At 46.0% G+C, this 24,736-nt stretch overlaps 1 protein-coding gene across 1 annotated transcript in view; it reads right to left on the bottom strand.

The window, feature by feature from the left end:
* The window catches only part of kiaa1549la (KIAA1549-like a), a 378,638-nt gene that overhangs the window by 80,537 nt on the left and 273,365 nt on the right, over positions 1-24,736 (bottom strand). Inside the window, exon 12 of the mRNA XM_067994216.1 lies at positions 16,876-17,063. Coding sequence (XP_067850317.1) covers positions 16,876-17,063 — 188 coding nt within the window. The remainder of the gene's footprint in view (positions 1-16,875; positions 17,064-24,736) is intronic.

Here is a 24,736-nt window from a genome sequence, read left to right as displayed (position 1 = left end):
GTTCTTTTGCCAATTACCTTAAATCTGTGTCCTCTGGTTACCAACCCTCCTGCCAGTGGAAATAGTTTCTCCTTATTTACTCTTGCAAAACTGTTCATAATTTTGAACACCTCTATTAAATCTCCCCTGAACATTCTCTGCTCTAAAGGAGAACAATCCCAGCTTCTCCAGTCTTTCCACTTTTGGTGTTTCTTTATCAATCTCTGTGGAACCTCATTTAATATTACTACTTTGATTAAGTTGAAGGAATACAAGCTGTGAAATCTCGGTATTTTATCTTTTGTAACCAACATGTTAAATAGCCTTGGTAATAAAGAGAAAGGCCTTCTGTGCAGACTGTTATGAAAGCACATTTAAAGATGTTTATCCAACCATGCTTTCCTATCTAGTTTCGAGGTGTAATATCATTAAATTTTCTCCCATAAAACACTGAAATCGCATCTTCATGACAGCTTTGACTTTAATAACGGATGATCTCCTTCAAATTAGAAAATCATAGAATCATAGAAATTCATGGCACAGAAGGAGGCCATTCAGCCGATCGTGTCTGTGCTGGCCGAAAAAGAGCTATCCAGCCGAATCCCACTTTCCAGTACTTGGTCCGTTGTCCTGTAGGTTACGGCACTTCAAGTGCACATCTAAGTACGTTTTAAATGAGTTGAGGGTTTCTGCCTCTACCACCCTTTCAGGCAGTGAGTTCGAGACCCCCACCAACCTCTGGGTGAAAAAAATTCTCCTCAGCTCCCCTCTAATCCTTCTACCAATCACTTTAAATCTATGCCTCCCAGTTATTGACCTCTCTGCTAAGGGAAATAGGTCCTTCCTATCCACTCTATCTGGGCTCCTCATAATTTTATACATCTCAATTAAATCTCCAAAAAGAACAACCCCAGCCTATCCAATCTTTCCCGATAGCTAAAATTCTCCAGTCCTGGCAACATCCTCAGAAATCTCCTCTGTATCCTCTCTAGTGCAAGCACATCTTTCCTGTAATGTGGTGGCCAGAACTGGACACAGTATTCAAGCAGTGGCCTAACTAGTGTTTTATACAGTTCTAGCATAACCTTCCTGCTCTTATATTTTGTGCTTCAGCTAATAAAGGGAAGTATCACATATGCCTTCTTAACCACCTTATCTACCTGTCCTGCTACCTTCAGGGATCTGTGGACATGCACTCTAAGGTCCCTCACTTCCTCTACACCTCTCAGTATCCTCCCATTTATTATGTACTCCCTTGCCTTCTTTGCCCTCCCCAAATGCATTACCTCATACTTTTCCAGATTGAATTCCATCTGTCACTTTTCTGCCCACCTGACCAGTCCATTGATACCTTCCTGCAGCTTTCCTCCTCACTATCAACCAAACGGCCTATTTTTGTATCATCTGCAAACTTCTTAATCATGCCCCCTACATTTAAGTCTAAATCACTAATATATACAACAAACAAGGGACCTGGTACTGAGCCCTGCAAAACCCCACTGGAAACAGCCTTCCAGTCACAAAAACACCTGTCAACAATCACCCTTTGCTTCCTGCCACTGAGCCAATTTTGGATCCAACTTGCCACTTTCCCTTGGATCCCACAGGCCTTTACTTTTCTAACCAGTCTGCCATGTGGGATCTTGTCGAAAGCCTTGCTAAAATCCACGTACACTGCATCAAACGCATTATCCTCATCGACCCTCCATGTTACCTCCTCGAAAAATTCAATCACGTTAGTCAGGCACGACCTTCCCTTAACAAATCCACAGCTGACTGCCGTTAATTAATCCGTGCCTATCTAAATGACAAATATGATCCCTCAGGATTGATTCCAATAATTTGCCCACCACTGAGGTTAGACTGACACTGGCCTATAATTACTCAGTCTATCCCTTTCTCCCTTTTTAAACAACAGTGCAATGTTAGCAGTCCTCCAATCCTCCGGCACCACGCCTGTAGTCAGGGCCAACTGTGTAGCTCTGAAAATTAACACTGACAGCCATATCAGTTAATTACACAGAATGTAAAGCAAAGAAACAGGCCATTCGGCCCAACTGGTCTATGCTCCACACAAAACTCCTCCCACCCCTCTTCATCTAACCCTATCCTCCTATTCCTTCCTTCCTCCCTCATGTGTTTATTCAGATTCCCCTTAAATGTATCTATGATATTCGCCTCATTCACTCCTTGTGGCAGCGAGTTCCACATTCTAACCACTCTCTGGGTAAAGAAATTTCTCCTGAATTCCCTATTGGATTTATTAGTGACTATCTTATATTAATGGCCCCTAGTTTTGGACTCCCCTGCAAGTGGAAACATCTTCTCTATTGAACCCCTTCATAATTTTAAAGGTCTATCAGGTCACCCCTCAGCCTTCTCTTTTCTAGAGAAAAGAGCCCCAGCCTGTTCAATCTTTCCTGGTAGGTATAACTTTTCTTTTTCTTTGCATTCTAAACCATTACACTCAGTTCCAGCCAGGAGATTCCAAAATCTTCTCAGAGTAAACAATGGTTTAGCCACTGCGGGGGCAGTGGTTCAATTGGCTTCTATGTTCCTGGTTTAGGGAGGTGGGAATAAAAACCACCACAGGAATTCTGCGTGTGCGCATGTGCATTCTTTTAAGAAAAAAAGAGATTGGATTTCAGGAGAGGAGTGGATCGAGTTCAGCTTCCTCCTCTATAGTTGAATAGCTTGCCAAACCTGGCACATGGATATGGTCAATCGGATGCATAGGAACAGGAGTAGGCCATTCAGCCCCTCGAGTCTGTTCCACCATTCAATTAGATCATGGTTGAAGTCGAGTTTAACTCCATATACCCGCCTTTGCTCCAGGTCCCTTGATATCCTGACCCAACAAAAAGGATATCAGAGAAATGTACTCCAGCTGAGGCTGTGCCTCCAGGAGAAAAAAAGTTAGAAAAGGAAATAAAACTAGGAAAACACCCTTTGCAAGTTTAAAGAGGTTTCTGCTGGTGAGGAATAAGGATCTATGTCCATAATAGTCATAAATATTACATCTATCAACAAATTTGAATTTATATGGTTTCCACAGCTAAGCACAAACACCACTCAGTCCTGAAAATCAGTGGGAGACAGAGAGTTACTGTTACTGTAATCATAGAATGGTACAGCACAGAAGGAGACCATTCAGTCCATCGTGCCTGTGCCGGCTCTTTGAAACAGCTATCCAATTAGTCCCACTCCACTGATCTTTCCCCCTGGTCCTACAATTTCTCCTCCACCTCCCCCCCCTTCAAGTATTTATCTAATTGATTTTTGAAAGTTATTATTGAATCTGCTTCCACCATCCTTTCAGGCAGTGCATTCCAGATCATAACTACTCATTGTGTAAAAAAATCTCTTCATCTCCCCTCTGGTTCTTTTGCTAATTGCCTTAAATCTCTGTCCTCTGGTTACTGACCCTTCTGTCTTCTGGTAACATTTTCTCCCTTTTTACTCTGGCAAAACCCCTCATAATTTTGAACACCTCTATTAAATCTCACCTTAACCTTCTCTGCCCTAAGGAGAGCAATCCCAGCTTCTCCAGTCTCCTCCACATAACTGAAGTCCCTCATCCCTAATATCATTCTGACAAATCTCCCCTACACCCTCTCCTGGCCCTTAACATCCTTCCTAAAATGTGGTGTTCAGAATTGGACATAATATTCCACCTGAGACCAAACCAGTGATTTCTAAAGGCTTAGCATAATTTCCTTCCTGTCTCCTTGATGCCATTAATTTGCTGTAAGTGAACAGAGCCAGAGGTCAATCAGAGTTTAATTGCTGTAAGTGAACCTTGGTTAGACCACACTTGGAGTACTGTGAACAGTTCTGGTCTCCATATTATAAAAAGGATATAGAGGCACTGGAGAATCTGCAAAAAAAAAATCACTCGGATGAGATACCAGGACTAAGAGGTTATACCTATCAGGAAAGAGTGAACAGGCTGGGGCTCTTTACTCTAGAAAAGAGAAGACTGAGGGGTGACCTGATAGAGGTCTTTAAGATATGAAAGGGTTTGACGGTAGATGTAGAGAAGATGTTTTCACTTGACGGTGAGACCAGAACTAGGGGCCAGAAATATAAGATAATCACTAATAAATCCAATAGGGAATTCAGGAGAAATTTCTTTACCCAGAGAGTGGTCAGAATATGGAACTCACTACCACAAGGAGTGGTTGAGGTGAATAGCATAGATACATTTAACGGAAAGCTAGATAAAGACATGAGGGAGAAAAGAATCGAAGGCATACTGATTGAATTAGATGAAGTGGGGAGGGAGGAGGTTTGTCTGCAGCGTAAACACTGGCATTGACCAGGTGGGACCAATGGCCAGTTTATGTGCTGTACATTCTGTATAACAAGAGCTTGAGGTTAATCAGAGTATAATTGCTGTTGCTGAGGGATGTTTGCTGATTGCATATCCAGCTGCAGGAAAATCTGCTCGCATCCCTCACCAACAAGAGTTAACTTGTGACTGGTCTCAGCATGAAATGACTGGCTGTTATTCTCTTTTCTTAAAATAAAATTTATGTGACATCTTGAAGTGTGACATCTGATTTCAAAATGCATGTATATGTTATTAAAGACAGATTATTTTGGTTGGTTACTTCAAACACACGGAGTAACATTAGGAACAGGAGGAGGCCATACAGCCCCTCGAGCCTGCTCCGCCATTCAATCAGATCATGGATGATCTGCACTTCAACTCCATTTTCCCGCCTTAGCTCCAAATCCCTTGATACCCTTACCCGACAAAAATCTATCAACCTCAGTCCTGGGAACTCTAGTGGTCCCCCAGTGTCCACAGCCTTTTGAGGGAGAGAGTTCCAGATTTCCACTACCCTTTGTGTGAAAAAGTGCTTCCTGATTTCGCTTCTGAAAGGTCTAGTTCTGATTTTAAGATGATGCCCTCCTCGTTCTTGATTCCCCCACCACAGGAAATAGTTTCTCCGTATCTCCCCTATCGAATCCATTAAGCACCTCGATCAAATCACCCACCCAGTCTCCTACGCTTCCCAGATCACTTAAATCATTGAAACTAACCCAGCAATCCTGCTGACCTTTGTTACGTTATACAGCAGCCTTCACTCTGAGGATCTTGGCAGAAACTGTGGGAAATGGGAGAAAATCGACTGGCGTTTAAGAAAGCTGCAGCTGCTCCTTGTTTATAGCAATTGATTTTGGTGTTTCAAGAAATTATTTAGGAAATGCTTTTCATCCACTGGGGGGAAAAAAATCCAAAATAGACATTGACCTCAATGGCAATGAAAGCCAGATAGAGGATTATTGTTTCAATGTCTGCTTTAGAAGGGTGCAAACTGAGACACGGCAAAAAACTATATGTAGATACGGTTTGCGCAATCGTTCATCGTTTTATCTGCCACCGCAGAGGGACTATCAACGAGGACTGGTCTCTGAATGCAAATGATGTCCCAAAGTGTAGTCACTGTTGTAATGTAGGAAATACAGCATCCAATTTACGCACAACAAGGTCCCACAAACAGCAATGTGATAATGACCAGATAATCTGTTTTAGTGATGTTGGTTGAAAGATAAATATTGGCCAGGACACCAGAGAGAATTCCCCTGCTCTTCTTCGAAATAGGGCCATGGGATATTTTATGTCCACCTGAGAGGGCAGACAGGGCCTCGGTTTAACATCTAATCCGAAAGATGGCACCTCAGTACTGGCCCTGGGAGTGTCAGCCTGGATTATGGGCTGAAGTTTCTGGAGTGGGATTTGAACCCATCACTTTCTGACTCAGAGGAGAGAGGGCTACCAACTGAACTGCATGAGAGATTCTCCCTCCACAGCATATCTTTAGGAGAATCAGTAGGTCAGAAACTGGCTTGAAAAATTTGTTGGGTCTAAACTTAATATTGTAAATGGGCCTAAATGAGGTACAACAATAGCCAACTTCGCAGTGCAGAGGGCCACACCTCATCTGCACAGGAGATTGGGCCACTGCTAAAATGGTTGTGGCCTTTTTTTTGTATTCTGCTGAGGCCCGAGGCCTGAATGCAGAGTCAGGAGGATGAGTGCCGAAGACCATTGCCAGCAACCTCCCTTCCCTCCAGAGTCAACCGAGCTGCCTCTGGACCGTACAATTGGCGCCCGCAGCGTGCCAGCGATGTGCCAATGAAGCCCGAAGGCCCAATTTCAGGTGAGCCTCGGGCCTCTGGCGTGTGATGTCTATTTCAGGCCCGAAAACGGGCCAAAACAAATTTACGGCCCCTACAACCTCCCCACAGCAGCTCATTGGAAACATTCATCAACAATACAGAACGAAAACCTACTTGTGCGGATATTGGGTTAATTCCCATTAAGTTATTTGTCAGTCAGTCTGCTGGAGCCAAACAAAGCAAGTCTGCCATTTGTATCCATTTGCATTTAGCTGCAGTTAGTTGCTCAACTAACCTCTCACACTGCTGACTATAAACATTTTGTTTACAGTTATTATCATAAAGCAATTTACAGATACTACAGGACATAAAAATGAAATTAATTAGCCAGTGTCAACTCATTCAGGGCAATGCTACAAAATGGCAGTAAAACTAGTGGGACTCTATAAAAGAGATGAGATACGAGAACAATTTCATGCAATTTATTCATTAAAAATATAATTGACAACATAGATTCATAGAATTGTACAGCACAGAAGGAGGCCATTCGACCCATCGGCCCCAGTGCCGGCTCTTTGAAAGAGCTATCCAATTAGTTCCACTCCCACTTCTCTTTCCCCATAGCCCTGCAAATGTCTCCACTTCAAGTATTTATCCAATTCCCTTTTGAAATTTACTATTGAATCTGCTTCCACCATCCTTTCAGGCCGTGCATTCCAGATCATAACAACTTGCTGTTCTCCTCATTTCCCCCTCTGCTCAATTTGCCAATTACCTTAAATCTGTGTTCTCTGGTTACCGACCCTCCTGCCAGTGGAAACAGTTTCTCCTCACTTACTCGGATCAAAACCTCATTTGTATCCATTTGCATTTAGCTGCAGTTCTATTAAATTTCCCCTTAACCTATATGTAATTAAAACTCAAAATGTACAACTGATCCTGGACAATGGTCTCTTATATAGAGAAGACAGAACTAGTTGGGCAAAGTAAAACTAGATTTACAGTAAGCTCAGAAAAGCTAGTGATGTTTTTTGAAATATTGGTATTGTCAACAATTGGGTGAGGTAGATGTTTAATTCACCGGACAGAATGGCCCATCTATAAGCCCAAAAACTGTCACCAACTCAGTATTTTTTGTTGTATAGAATTACATAGAATTTACAGCACAGAAACAGGCCATTCCGCCCAACTGGTCTATGCCGGTGATTATGCTCCACATGAGCCTCCTCCCACCCCTTTTCATCTCACTCTGTAGCATAACCTTCTATTCCTTTCTCCCTCATATACTTACCAAGCATCCCCTTAAAGGCATCTATGCTATTCGCCTCAACTACTCCTTGCGGTAGCAAGTACCTCATTCTAACCAGCCTCTGAGTAAAGAAGTTTCTCCTGAATTCCTTATTGGATTTATTACTGACTATCTTATATTTATGACCCCAAGTTTTGGACTGGTTATGTTTCTTTTTGTGAATTTTGTGATCATCCATTAACAATGTTTCTAAATCTTCTTCATCTTGGTTTCTGACAGATGATGCTAGGCTACATGTGAAGACCGAATTGGTCTGTTATTTGATTACACCAAAGATTTCCTGCCGTAGCCTCATTAATTGTTATCAGGGTACTCATTCTGACTTGCGGGATCAGAAATGGATCTATGAGTAGATCAGAACATAAATCACTGACTTCAAGTAAGGTAATATGATACGAGAGCATGAGGTGCCATTTCTATTATCTAGCAGATCTCTGGCAACCATTTAGAAAGAGGAACACTGTTGTGCTTTGCGGACCAAATTAACAAATATTATTAGAAGGTCTTGATATCTACATTAAGTCTTTAAAGGAAGAATTGAGCAGTATATTATGACTCAAATATCTTATACTTGGAAAAAAGGAGAGTAACTTGCTTCTTAAAGGTAAGGTGTGCTTCATCATGTTAGCCCAAAGTAGGGTCTTAAAAAAGTTACACCAAATAACTGGAATATTCTCTTCAAAAAAAATAAAAATTTATTAGTCTAGACAAAATGTTCATCCTAAACTCATCTGGATTTAGTTAATGGGACCAATGGTGCTATTGAGCCCTGTTGTGTCCATCCTAACAAAACCCAGCTTTGGCTCAGTTGGCATCACTCTTGCCTCTGAGTCAAAAGATCGTGGATTCAAGTCCCACTCCAGGGACTTGGGTATTAAATCTAGGCTGACACTTCGGTGCAGTATTGGGGTGGTGCTGCACTCTCTGAGGTGCTGTCTTTTGGATGAAACATCAAACCGAAGTCTGTCAGCCCTCTCAGGTGGATGTAAAAGATCCCCTGGCACTATTTCGAAGAAGAGCAGGGTGTGCTGACCAATATTTAATCCTCAACCAACATCAATAAAACCAGATTATCTGATCATTTATCAAATTGCTGTTTGTGGGACCTTGCTGTGAGCAAATTGGCTGCCGTGTTTCCTACATTACAACAGTGACTACACTTCAAAAAAGTACTTCATTGACTGTAAAGCTTCTTGGAATGTCTTGAAAGGGGCTATATAAATGTAAGTCTTTCTTTTTTCTTTAGTTTTCTAAGAGGAAAACAAGGGTTAGACAACAGAAGGCAGCTCACCACCACCTTTTCCAGGGCAATTAGGGATGGGCAATAAATGATGGCCTTGCCAGCGATGCCCACATTCCCGTGAACGAATACAAAAGGTGGGTGTAAATATGTAACTGCAGGTCTCTATATTCACTCAGATGATAATGTGACACGGAGAAAAAGACTCTGTGGGTTACTGGTTTCTTTTCAATAGTAAAGCGCGTTGGGACATTTTATTACGTTAAAAGTTGTTTTTGTTGTTGGATTTTTTTTTTGCTTTAAATTACAACAGGTTTAATTTCCACAGGTTGTTCACAGTTATATTGATGATAAATGGTTCTACCATGACCATCATCATCCAGGAGATGCAAACGCTAAAGGCAAGGGCTAAGTGCTGAAGCATTAAATCCTGGCCGATGTTTCTATCACAAGTACTAAAATGTTTTAAGTTTACAGTCACCAGGATGCCATCGAACAGAAGCTTGAGAGAGCTGGGGTTTTTCTACTTTAGAATTCGAAGAGATTTAATTCAAGTCTTTAAAATAGTGGCTCGGAATTTCCTGAGAAACTTGCAGCGTAACAACTGCGTAGCACCGATTTTCTTGCGGAAAAGGTCGACTTATGCCTGTATTTATGCTACACCTGAGTTTCCTCAATGTTTTGTGCCAATTCAGTGAAACATCCGCTGCTCATCAACAGATACCTGCCTCCCACACAAAAGACATGGATTTCCTGCACCTACGCCCGTTCTGAATAGCTGTAAATTTACATCTAAAATTTTAGGTGCAAGAGGACCCAAAGTCAAACATTTGGTGTTTTATGCCGATTCTCTAAGTGTTTTTTTAATTTCTGTTTACTGAGATCTACACTACATTTTCTGTATCTTTGAAAGCAACTTTATGGCATCAGAATGAGTCATATTAGCAATTGAAAAAAGCTTCTATGATTGCATTTCCTTAAACATGCTGTACCTGAAGTGTGTAAAGGACAATTTGATGGCATCAAACTTTAATTAAAGGAGAAATATGGTGTGTTTCTCGTTGCCCCAATTGTTTCCTCCGATTTCTGTTGGCTTTACACCGGTTTTCATGTTCTGGCGTTTGCCAACAAGATTTGCAGGAAATTTCAGCGTAAGGAGCTGGCGGCAAGATCAGCGTGAATTTACAGCGCAAATTTTGGCGTAATGAAGACATTACGAGCCAACGACAGGACAAGACTCAGTCCAAGTCAATAGGTTAAGGAGGATCAGGGCTCGTAAGTACAAATTACGGAGGCACAGAACCAAGTGAGATGCATGGAAGGCCTTTTTCTCGCAGACGGTCGTCGCACTCTGGAACAAGTCTCATCACAGTGCAGAGGGTGCGGATTTGTTGCAAACATTCAAAAGGGAGCTGGATGAGTTCCTGAGAGTGACCAATATATCTGCACATAGAAGGTAAAAGGCCATGAACATCAAAGTATGGTCAAGCTTTGCAGAAAATCCAGAACCTACACAAGCAGAACTGAACAAAGCTTCATCTTGGTCTAGCCCAACTGGATGAGTCAAATTTGGAGTGTCTTTGTTCTCTGGCTCAGATTTATCTCATTCCAAGCTGGCACCACTCGAAGAGGCTCTCTAACAGTCAGTTCTTCGGAATGCACCTAACAAGGAAAAGATGCTGACATCTTTTGGCAGTCCACTGAGGATGAGTCTCCCAATCACCGTGGTCTCCTGGAACTTAGTTGATCACCTTCAAGATCCAAGGGGAACTTCCCAGAGTTCTTTCCTAAATTGGTCTCAGGACTTTTCTCCACCTCTCCCAGGAGATTGTAGGGGGTACATTGGGCGGTTGATAGTATGCAGAAGTTACACCATGCTAGTATAGGACAGGCTCGATGGACCAGCTGGTCCTTACATTTCCTTTTTTGCATGTATGCTTGTAAGCAAGCTAGAGGAATGACGGTGAACATACTTAGTAGGTAACACAGTGTTTGTCTGTAACGTAATGTAGGGTGTTTACGTAGTAGAGACACAGTAATTTTTTTTGCTTGAGACTGACTGGACACGGTGGGAGTTCAACGGATTAACTGACCAGAAATGTTTACATGGATTTTGTTGCAACAGCTATGCCAAGAAAAGTAACCAACCACTGCCAGAGCAAGACTTAGTTCTGAAAATACAGGCTTTCCTGGTGTCCATGTTTAAATAATTTAAACATTTAAGGCAAAATCCATCTTATTACCCTCATCACTTCACTCACACACAGTGACTTCCGTTCTCTTTCCCCCACTCCCATTCCCTCTCCCAGCCCAGACTCTGCAATTGAATCGATCTCAAGGCCAAAGAGCGGGAGTCAGCATTATAAATGCACAGGCTAGTACTAAAATATGTAGCTGCAAGCTGAATTTTCAGAGACTTATGAAAGGGTGTCACAAGAGACATCATTATTTCAGGAGCAGGCATTGCTAGCTCCTACCTGTGCGTGCAGGAAACGTAATCACTGGGGAGCATTGCAGCTTAAAGCTGCCAACAGCCATTGGTAAAAAAAAGTAGATCTCTTCCCTTTTACAGGGATAGCGGACCTGCCGTGACCCATCAAATTACTGTCAAACTTTGCAGAAAATCAAAAACCTACACAACCAGCAGAAACTGAACAAAGCTTCATCCTGGTCTAGCCCAACCGGATGAATCAAATTTGGAGTGTCTTAGTTCTCTGACTGAGCTGCCACCTAACAAGAACTGAAAATAACAAGATGCTGACACTGGCTTTTCTCCTCAGTAGAGTTTCGCTGAATAACACTATCACCCGACAATTAACTTATGACCTGTGGCTCAAGATGGGGGGGGGACCTAGTTCCTTGACAGACACAGATGGGGCAATTTTAACCTGACCCGCCCGTCGGGAAACTGACGGGATCGGGTGTGACGCTGGTTTTACAACCCGCCCAGTTTTACTCTCCAGTGAAGTCAACGGAGAGCAATATCGGGCGGGGGATGTAAAACCAGCGTCACAACCAATCCCACGGGATTCCCGCCTGGAGAGTTCGGTTAAAATTACCCCGAATGGGTGAACCTCGTCAACAAAGTGCATGGTAAAACAAATACACTTTGACTCTTACAAGAGAGACTTGGTGCCTGTAATTTCCAATGCCACGTTGAATAAATTTCCACACATGCTCATTAGAAAATGAAAGACTCTTCCCCTGGATTTTGAGTATATAACGGCTTATACTGCATGTGTTCTGAAAATATACAAATTATTAACTTTTTTTGTTCTGAATTTGCCCAAAGTTGTTCTCACCAAGTTCCTGACTAACAAAGTAAATGGTTGTCCGGTCACGATAGCCATACTGACTCTAAAATTATATTGGCATGTAATGTGCCAACACATTCTTACCATCTACAAGCTGCAACACATGGGGAGGAATTTTAACCCGTAAGAATGGGTGGGTTGGGGGGGCGGGTGGATAGTTAAAATAATTGATTTTTCAAACGCGCCCATTTCCCGGTTTAATGGCCACGCGTTTGGATGCATGCAAACAACCTACTGGCCGCAATCGGGACCTTAATTAGTTCAGGCGGGTGGGTAGTTATCACAGAAATTAACATCCTGATGGGACGTTAATTAGGCCTTTCAAATTGAATTTTACTGACCTTTAAATTTAACACCTCCGGCGCGGGTTTCCTGGGGCTTGTGAATCTTGCCGGTGAAAAGGAGGTGAGGAGGACCAGATCATCGGGTAAGTGCCTTTACTGCACTGCTTGTGAGTCAGGAGGAGCAAGAGTGTTTCCTCAAGGCCCAACAAGCTTACCTGCCTCAATCGGACCACCAGAATCGGCCAGCCCTCCCCCTCCCCGTTGTCCGAGACCCACCCACCCTCCCCATGTCCGACTTCTCACCTCCCCAACGATCTCCGACTTCACCTCCCCAACGATCTCCGACCTCACCTCCCCAACGATCTCCGACTGCTCGCCTCCCCAACGATCTCCAACTGCTCGCCTCCCCAACGATCTCCGACTGCTCGTCTCCCCAACGATCTCCGACTGCTCACCTCCCCAACGATCTCCGACTGCTCACCTCCCCAACGATCTCCGACTGCTCACCTCCCCAACGATCTCCGACCTCGCCTCCCCAACGATCTCCGACCTCGCCTCCCCAACGATCTCCGACCTCGCCTCCCCAACGATCTCCGACTGCTCGCCTCCCCAACGATCTCCGACCTCACCTCCCCAACGATCTCCGACTGCTCGCCTCCCCAACGATCTCCGACTGCTCGCCTCCCCAACGATCTCCGACTGCTCACCTCCCCAACGATCTCCGACCTCACCTCCCCAACGATCTCCGACTGCTCGCCTCCCCAACGATCTCCGACTGCTCGCCTCCCCAACGATCTCCGACTGCTCGCCTCCCCAACGATCTCCGACCTCACCTCCCCAACGATCTCCAACTGCTCGCCTCCCCAACGATCTCCGACTGCTCGCCTCCTCAACGATCTCCGACTGCTCGGCTCCCCAACGATCTCCGACTGCTCACCTCCCCAACGATCTCCGACTGCTCACCTCCCCAACGATCTCCGACCTCACCTCCCCAACGATCTCCGACCTCACCTCCCCAACGATCTCCGACTGCTCACCTCCCCAAAGATCTCCGACTGCTCACCTCCCCAACGATCTCCGACGGCTCACCTCCCCAACGATCTCCGACTGCTCACCTCCCCAACGATCTCCGACTGCTCGCATCCCCAACGATCGCCGACCTCACCTCCCCAACGATCTCCGACCTCACCTCCCCAGCGATCTCCGGCCTCACCTCCCCAACGATCTCCGACCTCACCTCCCCAACGATCTAAGACCTCACCTCCCCAACGATCTCCGACCTCACCTCCCCAACGATCTCCGACCTCGCCTCCCCAAAGATCTCCGACCTCATCTCCCCAACGATCTCCGACCTCAACTCCACAACGATCCCCGACTGCTCGCCTCCCCAACGATCTCCGACTGCTTGCCTCCCCAACGATCTCCGACTGCTCGCCTCCCCAACGATCTCCGACTGCTCGCCTCCCCAACGATCTCCGACCTCGCCTCCCCAACGATCTCCGACCACGCCTCCCCAACGATCTCCGACCTCACCTCTCCAACGATCTCCGACCTCACCTCCCCAACGATCTCCGACTGCTCGCCTCTCCAACGATCTCCGACCTCACCTCCCCAATGATCTCCGACTGCTCGCCTCCCCAACGATCTCCGACTGCTCGCCTCCCCAATGATCTCCGACCTCACCTCCCCGACGATATCCGACTGCTCACCTCCCCGACGATCTCCGACCTCGCCTCCCCAACGATCTCCGACCTCACCTCCCCAACGATCTCCGACCTCACCTCCCCAACGATCTCCGACCTCACCTCCCCAACGATCTCCGACCTCACCTCCCCAACGATCTCCGACTGCTCGCCTCCCCAACGATCTCCGACTGCTCACCTCCCCAACGATCTCCGACCTCACCTCTCCAACGATCTCCGACCTCACCTCCCCAACGATCTCCGACCTCGCCTCCCCAACGATCTCCGACTGCTCATCTCCCCAACGATCTCCGACCTCACCTCTCCAACGATCTCCGACCTCACCTCCCCAACGATCTCCGACCTCGCCTCCCCAACGATCTCCGACTGCTCACCTCCCCAACGATCTCCGACCTCACCTCCCCAACGATCTCCGACCTCGCCTCCCCAACGATCTCCGACCTCGCCTCCCCAACGATCTCCAACTGCTCACCTCCCCGACGATCTCCGACCTCACCTCCCCAACGATCTCCAACTGCTCGCCTCCCCAACGATCTCCGACTGCTCGCCTCCCCAACGATCTCCGACTACTCGCCTCCCCAACGATCTCCGACCTCACCTCCCCGACGATCTCCGACTGCTCACCTCCCCGACGATCTCCGACCTCGCCTCCCCAACGATCTCCGACCTCACCTCCCCAACGATCTCCGACCTCACCTCCCCAACGATCTCCGACCTCACCTCCCCAACGATCTCCGACTGCTCATCTCCCAAACGATCTCCGACTGCTCACCTCCCCGACGATCTCCGACCTCTCCTCCCCAACGATCTCCGACCTCACCTCCCCAACGATCACCGACCTCACCTCCCCAACGATCTCTGACTGCTCGCCTCCCCAACGATCTCCGACCTCACCTCCTCAACGATCTCCGACTGCTCACCTCCCCGACGATCTCCGACCTCGCCTCCCCAACGATCTCCGACCTCACCTCCCCAACGATCTCCGACCTCGCCTCGCCAACGATCTCCGACCTCGCCTCCCCAACGATCTCCGACTGCTCATCTCCCCAACGATCTCCGACTGCTCACCTCCCCGACGATCTCCGACCTCTCCTCCCCGACGATCTCCGACCTCTCCTCCCCGACGATCTCCGACCTCGCCTCCCCGACGATCTCCGACCTCGCCTCCCCGACGATCTCCGACCTCGCCTCCCCGACGATCTCCGACCTCGCCTCCCCGACGATCTCCGACCTCGCCTCCCCGACGATCTCCGACCTCGCCTCCCCGACGATCTCCGACTACTCGCCTCCCCGACGATCTCCGACCTCGCCTCCCCGACGATCTCCGACCTCACCTCCCCGACGATCTCCGACCTCACCTCCCCGACGATCTCCGACCTCGCCTCCCCGACAATCTCCGACTACTCGCCTCCCCAACGATCTCCGACCTCGCCTCCCCAACGATCTCCGACCTCACCTCCCCAACGATCTCCGACTGCTCGCCTCCCCAACGATCTCCGACTGCTCACCTCTCCAACGATCTCCGACCTCACCTCCCCAACGATCTCCGACCTCAACTCCCCAACGATCTCCGACCTCGCCTCCCCGACGATCTCCAACTGCTCACCTCCCCGACGATCTCCGACCTCACCTCCCCAACGATCTCCGACCTCACCTCCCCAACGATCTCCGACCTCACCTCTCCAACGATCTCCGACCTCACCTCCCCAACGATCTCCGACTGCTCGCCTCTCCAACGATCTCCGACCTCACCTCCCCAACGATCTCCGACTGCTCTCCTCCCCAACGATCTCCGACCTCGCCTCCCCAACGATCTCCGACCTCGCCTCCCCAACGATCTCCGACCTCACCTCCCCAACGATCTCCGACTGCTCGCCTCCCCAACGATCTCCGACCTCGCCTCCCCAACGATCTCCGACTGCTCATCTCCCCAACGATCTCCGACTGCTCACCTCCCCGACGATCTCCGACCTCTCCTCCCCGACGATCTCCGACCTCAACTCCCCGACGATCTCCGACCTCGCCTCCCTGACGATCTCCGACCTCGCCTCCCCGACGATCTCCGACCTCGCCTCCCCGACGATCTCCGACCTCGCCTCCCCGACGATCTCCGACTGCTCGCCTCTCCAACGATCTCCGACTGCTCGCCTCCCCAACGATCTCCAACCTCACCTCCCCAACGATCTCCGACTGCTCACCTCCCCAACGATCTCCGACTGCTCGCCTCCCCAACGATCTCCGACTGCTCGCCTCCCCAACGATCTCCGACCTCGCCTCCCCAACGATCTCCGAATGCTCATCTCCCCAACGATCTCCGACCTCACCTCCCCAACGATCTCCGACCTCGCCTCCCCGACGATCTCCGACCTCGCCTCCCCGACGATCTCCGACCTCGCCTCCCCGACGATCTCCGACTGCTCGCCTCTCCAACGATCTCCGACTGCTCGCCTCCCCAACGATCTCCAACCTCACCTCCCCAACGATCTCCGACTGCTCACCTCCCCAACGATCTCCGACTACTCGCCTCCCCAACGATCTCCGACCTCGCCTCCCCAACGATCTCCGACCTCACCTCCCCAACGATCTCCGACTGCTCACCTCCGCAACGATCTCCGACTGCTCACCTCCCCCCATCCAACCCCCAAAGATCCCGTTCTCTCCCCGAGCTCTCCTATACAAACACCGAAGACCTTGATCTCTCCCCGGCTGCTCTCCCGCCCGACAGGCAGCCAATCTGGCTGGCTGCCGGGCGCATAACCCGGAAGTAAAAACTTTTCCTTCAATTAAGTCGTGATGACAGATTCCGACTTGCCAACTTCACACCCGGGTTTCGTGTCTGATAAACGCCCACCGCCGCTCTCTTCCTGGCTCCAAGTTAAAATCCGGGCCACTGCCTTGCACTAGTTAAAATAATTACCTTCTTCGAATGTCGATGGTTTTTGGTGGTTTGGTGTTACTCCCGTCCTGGGAGATTTCTCTTTCATGAGGTACAACTGGATCTCGTCCAGGGAGTGGCAGCACCACAGTCTCCTGAGTGATGGTCACTTCATCCTCTCCACCATGCTGTCCGATGTGTTGCTTGGCATAATCAAACCCTTGGACTGGCTAGACAACAAAATCCATTGAAAAAAAATGTTAATTACTAAAACCAGAAAAATAACCTTCTTTCTAAAGTATTTGCTTTTTGTTATAAGGGAAACTTAAATTGTTCAAGAACTTCAGGCATCTTTCACCAGTTGAGTTGTGCAATCTCAGAGATTTTCAGCTCCTCTCAAGAGCACAAACTCAATCACGCGTTCCCTCATGCAGGCCGTCTTCACATCAACACCCTTTGTCTTACCTCTTTGCATGGTGAGGGACAGGGGACAGGCTTTAAGATAGCTGGATGTACAAGTTATACTAAAATGCAGCTACTTCACAAGAAAAATAACCTTTGTTCCCATCCTCATATTATTTCTAAAAAGGTAGAAAATCCAACTCAGCTCCTCCACCTCAAGGTTCCAACCGACCAAATCTAAGGTCGGTACAGTCATACCTTCAAGTTCTTCTGAGCAGTTCATAGACTGTGCATATGTCTCAGGAGCCTTTAACTCCCAAAGAAGGGGTTGACTTGGCTCCCTAGACATGAGGCACAAATATTGGGCACGAACATCCAAGGAATTAGGACATGGTTCCTAGCCTCACAGCAAAACTTATGGTTGGGAATGGAGACTGAGGTTTCCTACCTACCTCTAAATCATCACAGGCCGCTAGAAAAGATAGGCAGCAGTCCAGAAGCAATAACCTTTCAGCCTTTTAAAAAAAAAATTATTTCTGAGGGGAATTTTTTTTGTGGTCATCCAAAGCAGGGAGGTCACTGTTGGGGAATGAAATCTTTTTCTGCATTTTGCACTCAAAGTCAGCAGCATCAAGCACTTCCTGGCCATTTATAGCAACAGGATAGAGCATAAAGCTCCATTGATACTGTCCCAACAAGATACCTTAATACAAATCTCAGAAGAGCATGCTCTGAGGAACCACAACAGTATACTTGAGGATATACGCTCAAGGTGTGAGTAGAACTGACCTGTGGAAAGTTCAGTGCCCAAATCATCTTTACTTTGGAGAGAAAAGACACTTTCATCCTATTAAGCCTGGAGTGGATTTGAACCTTAGACCCAGGGTTAAAAAGAGAGAATTCTAACCCACTATAACAACCAGTTGCCAATATGAGCTGATAGGATTAGATGAATTAGGGTGGGAGGAGGCTCGTGTGGAGCATAAACACCAGCATAGACCAACTGGGCTGAATGGCCTGTTTCTGTGCTGTAAATTCTATATAATATATACATAGTTGCCAAAAGTCAAGTTAAGATATTTTGGGGACTTGGGTTTCCAGAGCAATTCTCTTGAATTAAAATCAGAAAGACCCCCAAAATCTTTGGGGGTGCAATCCCGGCACTGCGTTAGGGTTAGAGTTCGCCTGCCAGTGACCTCTGCTCTTGACCCCGCCAGAGGATGCCGGGTCTGGGGGAAGTGACCTCATTACTGGCGGGTACACGAATCACAAGGGAAGTGATTGGTTTCTAATTAAAGACCAGTGCCATGTTTTCAATGAGTTAGTCATTATCCTCCCAACACTTTCTCATCTCCTTTTGTTATGCGTCAAAAAAAAAAGAAAATCGTTGCCTAATAGTCCTGTGTGGGTTGTCTCTGAATGAAGTGAATACAACAAGTGTCAAAAACCACTGTTGTTTTTCAGCTGCTATCTAAGGTTTGGTTTCTTAACATGAACACTAAGCTGAAGATCTACAAGAGTTCAAAGCAATCTGTCCTTCTCCGTGCCACTGAAACATATAGCTCAAGGAGCTAAATGAGCTAAGGTCGAATGGTCTTCACACTTAACGTTGGTGAAGAATAATGAAGATAAGAAGGCAACACCAGATCAACAGCATTACAGGGCTCTGGCAGGCAGGGGGCATTACTGTCAGCAACACTAATACAGAAAGAAGGCTTGGGGTTGGTAATCCAATTATGGGTTACTCAATCTTCATTGGGAGATAATGGATAGACGTAGACAATGTCTGGGATAGATCATGAGGAAGTTACGCATGAGGCCACCAAGGCAAAAATACTGCACTGGAAGTCAGAGGGCAGCAGACGGAAGTGAGGATATCAGCTAACTTGGACAAGCAAGAATGAGAATGATGCACATGGAACAAGGTTATAGGGAGAGGGGGGAGTCACCTCAATTGCCACCCGATGCAAGGAGATCGAAATCTAATTCTAATGTGATTGGACCTTTACTGCAGAGTACAGCGTTAATGGTAATCAAATATTTAAAGGAATTACTCCCACTCTGCATTTACTATTAAACAAAGCTTGAACAGGTCAACTAAAACTGCAATTAATAAAATTAATCAGAGGTGGATTTCCTTTGAATGAGCTAGAATTGTCTTTTTCTATTGCTGAATAAAATGTGCTAAGTTAAATTAAAAGCACCCATTCTGCCCTACCATCCTTTCAAGCAGTGAGTTCCAGACCCTCACCACCCTCTGGGTGAAAATCTTTTTCCTCAGCTTCCCTTTAATCCTTCGACCAATCATTTCAAATCCATGCCCCCAGGTTTTTGACCTCTCTGCTAAGGGAAATAGGTCCTTCCTATCCCCTCTATCTAGGCCCCTCATAATTTTATGCACCTCAATTAAATCTCCCCTCAGCCTCCTCTGTTCCAAAGAGAACAACCCCAGCCTATCTAATCTTTCCTCATAGCTAAAATTCTCCAGTCCTGGCAACATCCTCGTAAATCTCCTCTGTACCCTCTCTTTAGTGCAATTACATCCTTCCTGTAATGTGGTGACCAGAACTGTACACAGCACTCAAGCTGTAGCTTAACTAGTGTTTTATACAGTTCCAGCATAACCTCCCTGCTCTTATATTCGATACCTTGGCTCATGAAGGAAAGTATTCCATATGCCTTCTTAACCACTTTATCTACCTTCAAGGATCTGTGGACATGCATTCCACACATGTTCCTCTACACCTCTCAGTATTTATTTACTGTGTGTTCCCTTGCCTTGTTTGCTCTCCCCAAGTGCATTACCTCACACTTCTCCGGATTGAATGCCATTTGCCACTTTTCTGCCCATCTGACCAGTCCATTGATGTCTTCCTGCAGTCTACAGCTTTCTTCCTCACTATCAACCACACGGTCAATTTTTGTATCATCCACAAACTTCTTAATCATGTCCCTACATTTAAGTTCAAATCATTAATATAGATTACAAAAAGCAAGGGACCTAGTACTGAGCCCTGCAGAACCCCACTGGAAACAGCCCTCCAGTCACAAAAACACCCATCAACCATTACCCTTTGCTTCCTGCCACTGAGCCAATTTTAGATCCAACTAGCCACTTTCCCTTGGATCCCATGGGCTTGTACTTTTTTGACCAGTCTGCCATGTGGGACCTTGTCAAAAGCCTTGCTAAAATCCATGTAGATCACATAAAACGCACTACCCTCATCAAACCTCCTTGTTACCTCCTCAATAAATTCATTCAAGTTAGTCGGACACGACCTTCCCTTAACAAATCCATGCTGACTGTCCTTGATTAACCCGTGCCTTTCTAAGTGACGGTTTATCCTGTCCCTCAGAATTGATTCCAATAATTTGCCCACCACCAAGGTTAGACTGACTGGCCTGTAATTACTCGGTCTATCTCTTTCTCCCTTTTTAAACAATGGTACAACATTAGCAGTCCTCCAATCCTCCGGCACCACGCCTGTATCCACTGAGGATTGGAAAATGATGGTCAGAGCCTTCGCTATTTCCTCCCTTGCTTCTTTTAACAGCCTGGGGTACATTTCATCTCGCCCTGGTGATTTATCTACTTTCAAAAATGCTAATCCCCTTAATACTTCCTTTCTCACTAAGTTTATCCCATCCAATATTTCACACTCATCCTCCTTAACTATGATGTCTGCATCGTCCCTCTCTTTTGTGATGGCAGACGCAAGGTAGAGGCAGAAACCCTCAACTCATTTAAAAAGTACCTGGATGTGCACCTGAAATGCCCTAACCTACAAGGCTACAGATCAAGTGCTGGAAAGTGGGATTAGGCTGGATGGCTCATTTTCAGCCAGCGCGGACACGATGGGCCGAATGGCCTCCTTCTGTGCTGTAAATTTTCTATGATTCTATCCTCCTAAGGTGATTTTACTCCTGGGCATTATTTTTGCCTACCTATGAATCTAACATAGTAACAGTTCCAGGCATGAGAAGGCCCATCTAGCCCACCTATCCACAGTATTTCCTTGGTGTGCTTCTAATAACCCTAAATCCCATTTCTCAAATTCCTTCTTGAAACTATTAGGGTACTAGACCCCGCAGTTAAGAGTTCAAATCCAAGCATTGTGAATGGACATATACTGCCATTCATTATTGCTGGGTTTCTTGTTCCATCACCATTTGGGTTTCTTGCTCCATCACCGGTACCTGATAATCTGCTCCGCATACTTACCACTCTTTTAGTACAAAATTATGCTGAAACCTTGCATAAGTGCAAGTTCTTACACATGGAAGCACCAGTAGTGTGCTAAAATGAAATGCCAATATCATATCCTGAATTGCATTCAAATTGTTGATTATTCAGTGAAACACATGGATTTTACCTTTTAAATATGGATGTACTTTGCAGTGAAATTCATGGACTGAATAATAAGGTTGCATAAACGCACGCTTCAGTTAGTGACCCTTATGCCAAAGTGCATTTGCGTACGGTGAATGGGAATGAATGCATGTTTTAATATTGTAAACAATTTTACAACACCAAGTTATAGTCCAGCAATTTTATTTTAAATTCACAAGCTTTCGGAGACTTCCTCCTTCCTCAGGTAAATGTTTCAGGAGCTCCTTGAAGCCTACGCATTTATACATATAGAACAATACATGGTGTTTACAGACTGCCCCTGCAACTGCCCGTTGCCAAGGCAATCACCGTGTTCAGACAGAGAGGTGTCACCTGCAGAACCCCCGAATACACATTCAACAAAAAAACAAACAGGGAAAAAATTAATGGGTCATTTGCTGGCTCTCTCTGCCTTCCGGATGTTTCTGCCTCTCTCTGTTTTTTTTCTCTGTTTTTTTCCCTGTTTGTTTTTTTGTTGAATGTGTATTCGGGGGTTCTGCAGGTGACACCTCTCTGTCTGAACACGGTGATTGCCTTGGCAACGAGCAGTTGCAGGGGCAGTCTGTAAACACCATGTATTGTTCTATATGTATAAATGCGTAGGCTTCAAGGAGCTCCTGAAACATTTACCTAAGGAAGGAGGAAGTCTCCGAAAGCTTGTGAATTTAAAATAAAATTGCTGGACTATAACTTGGTGTTGTAAAATTGTTTACAATTGTCAACCCCAGTCCATCACCGGCATCTCCACATCATGTTTTAATATTGGAGAGGAGAGGAATGGGGTGATTCTGTGATCTGGGGCTCGCAGGGTGTGCATCGTGGGAAATCACGTCTACAACTCCCCTGCCCCGAACTCTCTGTCCCTCCGACTTTGCCCTCTTGCATATCTCCCCTCCTTTCACTCCACCATTGGCAGCCGTTCCTCTAGCCGCATAGATCCCACATTTTGAAATTCCCTCTGCCTCTCCCACCTCCTTTAAAACCCTCTTTAAAACCCACTTCTCCGACCACATTTTTGGTTGCCCCTCTTAACATCTTCCTTGGCTCGATGTCCGCTTTTTTTGTTGTTGATTAGAGCCTCTATGAAACACCTCGGGCTGTTTTTCTACATTAAAGCATTTTATAAATGAAGATTGTTGTAAACTAGAATGAATGGACTGTAAATCACAAGCTGTTCACTCGCGATTCCCTTGGATTTGCTCCCTGTCTCTCCTTGGGAGAACCAGCGGGCAGAATCGTCCCGTAAGAAGGATATTTTAGTTCTCTATCAGGAAAAAAACCCGACATTACAGTTGCCATTGAGGCCACTAAGCAGGAAAATGGCTTATTAAATACAGGATTATGTCTTTCAGTCTCATTAGAGACCTCATTTAATTCGTCAATTGATTTTTCAAATGCACATTCTTTTTGCACTTAGAAGCAATACATGATGAATAATAGGCCTCTGCCTTAATTCATAACAGTTACCAAGGGGAGACCGTATAAATCTGTAAGTATTAGCTGCATATATTTTCTCACCTCTGACTCAATGTTGTGAACCATACTACGTCATTATACCCTTATTTGAAGCCTTGAGAAGATGGGTAGAAGATGCGTAAATGTTACTTAAATCAATAACAATACAATACCACTGAATTGTATTTCCTTATTGTTGTTTTGTTCACAGTGCATGGACTCTTGCAGCACAGAAGGAGGCCATTCGGCCCATCGTGCCTGTGCTGGCTCTTTGAAAGAGCTATCCAATTAGTCCCGTTCCCCTGCTCTTTCTCCATAGCCCTGCAAATTTCTCCTTTTCAAATGTATATCCAATTCCCTTTTGAAAGTTACTATTGAACCTGCTTCCACCGCCCTTTCAGGCAGTGCATTCCAGATCACAACAATTCATTAAAAATTTCTCCTCATCGTCCCTCTGATTCTTTTGCCAATTATTTTAAATCTGTGTCTCCTGCCAGTGGTAAGAGTTTCAAATTTTTTTTCAATAGAAAGTCTCTCCTTATATTTTTGGTATTGCTGCTGACACGATCAGTGAAATCTCCAGCAAATATTCAATCTGCAAGAATTTCCTCAACCAACTAACTCCCTCCAGCCATTGAGTTGTCCCTTCAGCTGCTCACTGGACTCCCTCCTTTCTGCTTAATAAATCATAACAATTACATTTATATGGCACCTTATCCCGGTTAAAGGTCTCAAATTATTTTTGGAGTGCAGTGGCCGTCGTTAGACAAGCAAATTGCCTTTTTGTATTTTAATTAACATAGTGAAAGAGTGTGTAATGTGTTCATATGACATCCCGCTCTCCACCATTCTAACACCAGTGTTAGCACATTTATTTTATATGTGTTAATGCTTCCGCTAAATTAGGGGCCAAAGGAATGTCGAAGAATGTGTGAGGCATTCATCCGCTAATGGGCCAGAATTTGCTGCAGCCAGTGAACGAACGGCCCCTGCCGTTAGTTAGACTTGCCCTTGTCCGTTTAATCTCCATGAGACTTTGCACGGCAATTTGCTGGAAGTGGGAGATGGAAACGGTCCCCTACAGGGCACCTGGGACCTGTGTGAACAGGGCAAACAACAGTGTATCGCCTTAATCAATCAGAATGATGGAGTGTTAATGAATCGCGCAGAGTCTGAACCAGGAAGTGTAAGTTAGAATAGGGAATTCAATGTCAAATCAGGTATAGAAAGCGAAATAGAGAGGGGAAGAAAGATTGGATTAAGATAGAGAGAAAAAGGAGACAGAAAGAAAAAGTTAAAAAAAACTGAATTAATGTTTAAAAAAATCTCCAACAACAATTAAAAGCTGAAGGAATGAGACTCCACACTTGTGATGGTTCATTTTCAGTGCCAGAGAGGTTGACTGGCAGTAATTAACACTTATCATGCTGTTAAAAAGTTCCTTGGACTGAAATGGCCAAGCCCTAACTTCCTGTGGTGAGTTTAGTTCGTATCTACTGCACAAATACAGCAACTTCACGCCGTTCAATACGTTTCAATGGTGATTCAAACAGTGAGATGCTGCTTTCATGAAGATAATGGTGGAGAGGTGCATCTCGAACAGAAAAAATCCAGATTTTCACGTTTAACTGTGCATCTGCCCCTTGCCTGAAGCTG

This window comes from Heptranchias perlo, chromosome 12 (genome assembly GCF_035084215.1).
Source record: "Heptranchias perlo isolate sHepPer1 chromosome 12, sHepPer1.hap1, whole genome shotgun sequence".
NCBI lineage: Eukaryota > Metazoa > Chordata > Chondrichthyes > Hexanchiformes > Hexanchidae > Heptranchias > Heptranchias perlo.
This window is presented reverse-complemented; position numbering and strand designations above follow the sequence as displayed.